The sequence below is a fragment of the Zingiber officinale genome, chromosome 4B (genome assembly GCF_018446385.1).
Source record: "Zingiber officinale cultivar Zhangliang chromosome 4B, Zo_v1.1, whole genome shotgun sequence".
Classification (NCBI taxonomy): Eukaryota; Viridiplantae; Streptophyta; class Magnoliopsida; order Zingiberales; family Zingiberaceae; genus Zingiber; species Zingiber officinale.
Window position 1 is genome coordinate 32,070,173 of NC_055993.1, and position 8,462 is coordinate 32,078,634.

Genomic DNA, 8,462 nt, shown 5'->3' on the forward strand with positions numbered 1-8,462 from the left:
AAAATTTTCCACCACTAATGAACCTAAAGGTCCATCGGCTATTAGCCTTTGAATCCTACTCAAGTTAATATGACTAAGCCTTAAATACCAAAAATATGTTTGGTTTATTTCTGAAGGTTGCTTTCTCTTATTAGAATTAGAAAATATGTTATTAATTTTCATTTGTTGTATCGTGGGAGTTATTGGATTTAGAGTATACAAATTGACAACCAACATACCAGAACAGACAACTACCCTATTTTTCTTGATAACTACTTATTATCAAAAGAAATAGAATATTCATCCATAAATAGTTTATAAACTGAAATCAAGTTCTTTCTAAAATATGATACATAAAGACAATTTCTCAAAATCAATATTTTATTTCTATCAAAAGATAAATAAACATCTCCCACTGCAACAGCCGGCACTTTTGTAACATTGCCCATGTAGACGGTAATCTCCGCTTCATGTTATCATCGAGTTTCCTGGAACCCTGCAATGAATTGTAGACATAATCAATGGCTCCCGTATCTACACACCAGGTATCGGTAGATAACACCACTAAACATGTTTCAACCACTGGAGAATAAGATATACCTTTATTGTTCTCTTTTCTGCGAGGACAACCCACTTTCCAATGTCCAGACTGCTTACATGTGAAGCACTTGCCCTTCGGCTTCTTCACACATGCATGCGGCCCAGTCCCTAGAGATCGATTCACTTTCTTTGCTGAACCAACTTATTTCTTTTTCTTCTTTCTGCCTTTCGGCTTAGAAGCAGAAACATTTTCAGCAATGTGAATTTGAGAACTTTAACGAAATAACCCTTCTATTGCTTGAAGTTCTGTCAGAAGTTCCGTCAACGAATAAACCCTTTTGTTCATATTGTAGTTCAGGCGGGACTGCTCAAAACTTTTAGGCAACGTTTGAAAAATGATATCGACCTAGGTTTCTCCAACGATTTCTGCTCCAAGGACTTCCATCTCATTCAAAAGAGCCATCATTTTAAGGATATGATTCCTTACGAGTGTCCCCTCAGTCATGGTGGTCGTCATCAAGTTTCTCATTGTCTCCTGCCTAGTAGCCCGATTCTAGTGTCCGAAGAGTTCCTTAAGATTGTGCATCATGTCATAAGCGGTAGGCATGGCCTGATGTTGATGTTGCAACACATTTGACATAGAAGTCAAAATGTAACACCGCGTCATCTCATCTGCCCTACCCCATTTCTTTTGATACTCAATCTCCTCTTCACTAGAATCGCTATTAGGCAGGCTTGGACAGATCTCAAAAAGTACGAGCTTGTAACCTTCAGTAATTAAGATAATGTCCAAGTTTCGTTTCCAATCAATGTAATTTTTTTTTTTACCTGTGATTGTTCACATTTCTTATTTTGTATTCTATCAAATGTAAATGGAACTCCTTCACCAGTAAAGTGAGAAATTGAGCATGAATTTAACTAGTTTTTGGCTGTGTACCACACAAATTCCATGAGACAATCTGTTCCCGATTACCACCATTGGTGAACAAGGACTCCACTATTCCTTAGTGAAGTGAACAACTTCAAGCATTCCCCATATGTGTTTTTGTACTTTGGGCTCCTTTGTCCAGGGCAGCTCTTCTGCCATCTATTGTAGTGGCACTCAAGAAAGAGCTCGTCAATCAGGCAGATACTCTCAGTCTCAAACAGCCTCGGTATCAGATCAAACTCAGTCCCTTCAACATCCATCTTCATCACAACATAGTCCCTCTCAGTTACTGTCCTCTTCAGCCACGCAGCAAAATCAAACCCTTGAATTGCACTCACTGAACCTGTAGAAACATGACTACCAGAGCCCCCGATAGGCCTGATACGGCCCATTCCTCCTCCTTTCTCAACATCATGTTTACTTGGATCATTATTAATCTCAAAGGTTAAAGTTTCATTGCGTACCCATGCTGCGAAGGGTAGCAAGGTCACACCTTTCTTAGTGGCATACTCTTTGTGAAATGCTTTATCGGCTTCAATTGCATAAATCATGAAAGTGTGATTCTGCTTGGGGTATTGTTTCCTGAACCAGCTTCCGATGCTTGAGCCATAGCTCCGAGAACCTACATCGACATAAATATACCTTTGCTTGAAGCTTATATCAGCAATTGATGGCAAATACTTCACATTATGAATGTTCCGCTTGAGGGTGATCCATGGCTTCAGTGGCTCATCCTGAATTATAGGCTCTGCTGACTGAAGAATCTGGAGCTTGTTCTCATGGATTGGGCATTCAGTATGAGAATTACTCTTTGAACTAACAATGTTTGCACCTTCTTGCTTACGGAAAACTACCTCCCGGAGAGAAATTGGAGAATCTGAATAGTTGATCTCCCTTGCTCGAACATTTATGAAGCCAGGGAAAAGTTGTGCGAGGGACTGCAGACTATAGGCATCTGCCGCGGAGGCAGTTAGCACTGCAAGGAACCCATGGGGCATCAGCGTCCTTTCGATCTCGGCCGCAATATCCACCGGTTGTTTGCTGTGATCTTGGCTTTGCCCCACCAAAATAAAGTCAAAGGTGGCGTTTTTGAATGGAAGTCGTAGAGGATCGCCTCCAGCAACCACCAACGGCGGCGCTCTCTTCCTAGCGACGCCTACCGCGTCAGAAACTCCGATCTCCTTGAGCGCGAGCACTTCATATCCCGAAGGGCTACCGACGCACAAGCACTTAAAGGCAGGGGAGAGGAAGCCTTCAACCACAAGGTCCTGGAGCATGGCAGAATAGAATTCGACGACCTTCCGCCACTCTCGGCTAGTCCAGAGGGCTGAGGTCGCGGACGACCCCAAACCGACATGGGCAGAAACGACGGAAACCGAGGCCGCGGATCCTCTGGCGTTTCCCGCGACAGCGAGCGGCTCTGCCTGCGATGACAAGAGGCAGTAATCGCTTGCGGTGCAGGAGCCCCCATAGACAGTGATGACGTACACGAACCGTAGGAGAAAAACAGAAACGATGAAGAGGAGCGCACGTAGAAGGAGGTTGCGCACCGAGCTCGGCTTTAACGCCGGCTCCATAGCCAGAAAATAATGAAACAAATCAAAGAATCCCTATCTATGCTCACCTTTTTCAACAAAAGAAGAACTGTACCACGAACCCTAACCTAAAAGAAATCAACGACGGCAGAGGGCGGCTAGCGGGAGCAGAAGCGGGCGGAAGTTGTTGGTAGTTTTGAGAGTATGAAAATTAAAATGAAATAATTAAAATAAAGATAAAATAATGCGGAAATCATAAACACTCACAGTGATCTCTCGAAGAATCGCAATCGAAGACGCCGATCGATGAAAAGATTGTCGCTGTTGGAAGCACGATCACGGAGCAACCGGAAAGTGCTTCAACGTTCACGAACCAAATCCCAGCCGAATGCTCTCCCTTTGCTCTCCCTCGATCTCTCGATGCTCCTTGATCACCTCGCCAAAAGCTCTACTTACGATCTGCACTTGGACGCTTCTTATAAGAAGACTAAGGAAGATGAAGGGAAAAGGACGCCCCTTCGTCTCCCTGGCATTTGCAGCAAACATGCGTTTGCAGCAGCGAAAGGGACGAACCCTTTCGTCTGCCAAGTATAACGCCCAACATCTCACACTCGTCCAAGTCAATCCATATGGTCACATAGACCATGTCAATCACATAGACTACAAGGTGATCAAGTCACGAAGACCAGAGCGAAATTAGTCACAAAGATCAAATAAGTCACGAAGACTTTATGAGGATCAAGTCACGAAGACCAGAGCAAAATTTAGTCACAAAGACCAAATAAGTCACACAGACTTTATGAGAATCAAGTCACGAACACCAGATCAGAACATCCATTCCATACATTAGGGAAAATGGTTCGTGCGACAGCAAACACAGTGAGCATTCAATTGCTAAGAAGATTGTCACACCTTACTTAGCTGCTCCACAGAACGAATCATAGACATAAATGTCCATAGAACGAATCAAAGACATTATTCGCTTGCTTTTACCCCAGATTAAATTATTTACATCATCATGAACATCTCTAATCCCTCATATTGACCATATGTCAAGAGCATGTTCAACACCTCCAATCAAACAAATTATTCACAATTACATTTTATATACTGAACTAAAAATGTAACCGGTACCAGTGAATAAATGTCGCAGATGTAAATCAATCTTAATCTTCCTTTTTAGCTAGAATCCATTCATTCTAATCAGTTGCTTTCCTAGTTATGCTCCATAGATCGAATCATCCATAGCCAATAGGAAACATGCTAAAGTAGCAGACACTGATCAGAACTTCAAGTAGACAGCTAAATAGTCACTTAGGGTAAAATCGAGATTAACTTATAATCTCAAGGGTCTCACATAGTAGAGAAGCAGGGATCCATTCTCCTACAACCCTTCTTGTCGTCATAGCACATGTGGTATGAATCACATGCTACGATGTTATTCTCTTTACCAAAAAGAGCGCATGTTTTTTCCCAGTTTTAACATCGTACAGATTTCGATTTAGACATTCCCAATGTCTAATCCTGAATTCAACATATGAATTCTAATCTGGCTTCAAGCAGATTCAGTAAATGGTCGGTGCATTTACTCCAATCATTACACAAATGATCTCATCTTGACACAAATATCAAGACGACCTTAACTTATGGGTATGTCTCTATTCACAGCTACAAAAGTTGTCCCATAAGCAACGGTCTTACCTCTATTCGTACTTAACAAATAGAGATGATTGTCCATGTGAGTGGATCAATCCCAATCTGTCAACATGCTTATCGAGACTTTTATTCTAATGTAACCAAGACATATACACATAATAGATCATGGAATTTTTCATTTATCAAAATGTCTTTACAATTGTTACATTCTCCGAAATCCCAAAGACTTCATATGCCCATGAAATGACTCTTTAGTCAATGGCTTAGTAAAAGGATCAACAAGCATATTTCGTGTAGGGATATACTCAAGAATAATCTTTTTCTTGACAACAATATCCCTTACAAAATTATACTTAATTTCTATATGCTTGCCTTTGCTGTGATATTTGGGATCCTTGGAAAAAGCTATCGCAGCTTGACTGTCACAGTACACAGTAACAGGACTCCCACTATCCTCAGCAATCCTCAGATGCTTCAGGAACCTTCTTAGCCAGACAACTGTTGGTGCAATCGACCTCCAAGGTTTTAATGTCAGACAAATATGTTTAAGTATGCTTAAGTTGTTTAAGTATGGAGATTGATCAAGGGAAGTCGTAGTTGTAGGGTGGGCAAGGAGAGAGAAATCTCGGTATATCGTGGAAGCCAGCTGGATAGGTCTGGAGGACTTGATCCCTGGGAAGCCGAATACTGAGTCCTAGTTGTAGACTAGGTAAGGGAAATCTCGGTATGTCGTGGAAGCCAGGTGGATAGGTCTGGAGGACTTGATCCCTAGGTAGCCGAATACTGAGTCTTGGTGAGTGAAGCCAAGTGGAGAAAACCCTAGGGGGTGGTAACCTTAGGTAACGAGAAGTCTTGGAGGAGTGAACTCCAAGCAAGGTTGATCGGATAGTTTCCGGTCGATCGCGCGCGGTCGACCAGACCAACGAATCTCGGTAAATCTAGATTTAGGTTTATCATTGTTTTCTGTATTACTATTATTGCTATTGGCTAATATGGTATTGCAGGAAAAGTCTTAGTGGATCAGGCGATCAGACACTGAGCAGACTAAAGACCAAACATGTCTGGAGGATCATGTTTGGCAGGTAAGTTGAGGTATGCAACTGGAGGAGCGACAGTGAGGTCGGGTTCCCAGAGGGAACAACCTTAGGTCGCTGATCCAACTGAAGAAACCGGGAAGGTTTCAAAGTTGAGATCAAGACAGTTCTACTGTCTTTTATATTACTCATGCATCATTGTGCTAACCTTTATGTTGCAGGATGTTTTTGTTCTAACACTATTTTGCAGGTCAGACTTGATTGGTCGACCGAACCAGAGGATCGGTCAACCGAAACAGAAGTTATCAAAGCAGTGTTTCAGATCAGACCAAAACAGACTGAGGCCGATCAAAGCTTGATCGGTCGACCGAACAATAAGATGGGTCGACTGAACCTTGGTGACTCAGCACAGCCAATTCATCAGCACCGAATCAGCAAGCAAAGGAAAGAAGGGCTGATCGGTCGACCGAACAAGAGGATCGGTCGACCGAACAAGAGGATCGGTCGACCGATCCAATAAACATTTAATCAGCATTAAAGGGTGATCTTGGCAGATTTCAGCGAACAAGGAAAAGCCTTGTTCGGTCGACCAATAAAAGGATTCGATCGACCGAACCATTGAAGACCAGTTAATGCAGAATTTACGAGCCAGTGTCAGACTCCAGCTGTGGGTGATCGGAGCTAGTTCGGTCGACCGAACAGAGGGATCGGTCGACCGAACAGAGGGATCGGTCGACCGAACCTCAGTGCACCTATAAATTGAGGCTCGAGGTCAGAGGCCAAGAACAACTTTTCTGATCAACTCTTGTGCTCGTTTGCAATCTGTCCACGCTACAAGTCTTCATCAAATTTGCAAACGACTTCATCCGATTGTCGACCGAGCTACGACTTAAATTCTGCAATTGTCGGTATAGCTTTGTTTTTGTACTGCACTTTAATTCTGTGAGATAGTAGAAGTGTTACTATCTTACATATTTGTACTTGTACGATTCACTTCTTTCCAAGGAGTTCAGAAAGAAGGATTATAGTGTTTTGCCCATCGGTGCGGTCAAGGACCGCGGGCCTTCGAGTAGAAGTCGAGCTAGGCTCCGAATGAAGTAAACGATTGTGTCTCCTTTCTTATTTTCCGCTGCACGATTCTGACTTAAAAAGAAAATAATAGTTTTAAAAAGAAGCAATATTCACCCCCCCCCCCCTCTATCGCGCTACTCGATCCTATCAATTGGTATCAGAGCCAAGTTAGCTCTGAAATTTCTTAACCGATTTTCAAAGCATTTTAAAACTTTTTTCTTTTCTTTTAAAATATTTTTTTTCTTCATATATTTATCTTTCAAGCACTACTAATCCCAAGACAAAAGTCTTGGAAATATTTTTTAAATCTTTTCTTGCAAGAATGTCGATATCATATCAAGAAGGACGAAGTATCTATGACCCTCCTCCGTATGATCAAGTATACTTCAGTTCCTGGAGGCAAATGATGGAATGCTTCGTTGGAAGTAACAATTTCGACAACTGGATCACACTAAGACAACCTTCTCGAAACTCAGAATCGAACAAAAAGGTAATGAATATGTTAATAGATATTTTGCCTAATGAAGTTTTGTGTCAACTAGAAGGTTACAAGAATGCATTCGAGATGTGGACCAAATTGATCAAGCTTCACGAGACCCCGTCGAGGCTAGAAGATCAAGGCGAAAGTGAGTCCGAATCCGAATCCGAAGAGCTATCCTCAGAACCAGATCTAGACCAAATCAGCTTCATCGCTCTAGTGGCTGAGGAGGAGGCTAATGGATCTGAACCCGAGTCTGACCGAACACTTGAGCCTGCATCTGAAACGGCAATGGTCAAGGGGGAGAATCCTAATGAAGATTCAAAAGGTAATATTTTAAATACAAAATTTAAAGAACACATAACGTGTTTTAATTGCAGTGAAAAGGGGCACTACAAAAATAAATGCCCGATGAGTCGATCTGCACAACCGGAGGCAAAGGAGTCGAAGCCTAGAGTTCAGAAAAGGAAGGACCACATCGAATGTTTCAAGTGCAAAAAGATGGGACACTACAAATCTCAATGCCCGGAAAAAAGACTCAAGGATTCAGGGGGAGCGAGTATGGTAAATAATTTAAAATTATATGAAAATTTGCATGCTTTAGATCCTTCTTGCTTGAATGGTAATATAAAATTAAAAATGCATGAAAATTCAACATTAAAATTACTTAACAAAAATAATATTACTAATAAAAACTTAATTAATTCAAAAATAATTAAAATTGATCAAATCAACTCAAATCTTAATCAAGATCCCAATTCAGTTAATCAAAGTTTATTTATTCAAGATAATTTGAATTTAAATCAAAATAATAATTATCTAGAATTAAATCAACATAATTTAACAAAAAATTTAAATAAAAATAAGAAACTAAACTATAAATCAAAGTTTAGAAAATTAGAAAAATAAAATAATGTTTTGCAAAATAAACTTGTTAAACTAGAAAACATTATTAAAAATTTTATCAACTCACAAAATCTAGATTATAAATCAAAACCTAATTATAATCATGTACCCCTTAATTATGAAACAAATTAATAACAATAATAATAATAATAATAATAATAATAATAATAATAAGACAATACTAAATCAATAAAACAATAATAAATCAATAAAACAACAGCAATAAATCAATAAAACAACAATAACACAATAAATAAAAAACTAAATTATGTATGACTTGTTTGAATTGTATGACTTGCCATGTTCATGCATATTTATATATTATTTAACATGTC

At 40.3% G+C, this 8,462-nt stretch overlaps 1 protein-coding gene across 1 annotated transcript; it reads right to left on the reverse strand.

Annotated features, from left to right (window-relative positions):
• Positions 1–1,429: 1,429 nt before the first annotated feature.
• LOC121974921 lies at positions 1,430–3,160 on the reverse strand. Its single transcript, XM_042526210.1, has one exon. The coding sequence runs from the start codon at positions 3,022–3,024 to the stop codon at positions 1,489–1,491; it is 1,536 nt and encodes a 511-aa protein (XP_042382144.1). The 5' UTR covers positions 3,025–3,160; the 3' UTR covers positions 1,430–1,488.
• Positions 3,161–8,462: the final 5,302 nt, after the last annotated feature.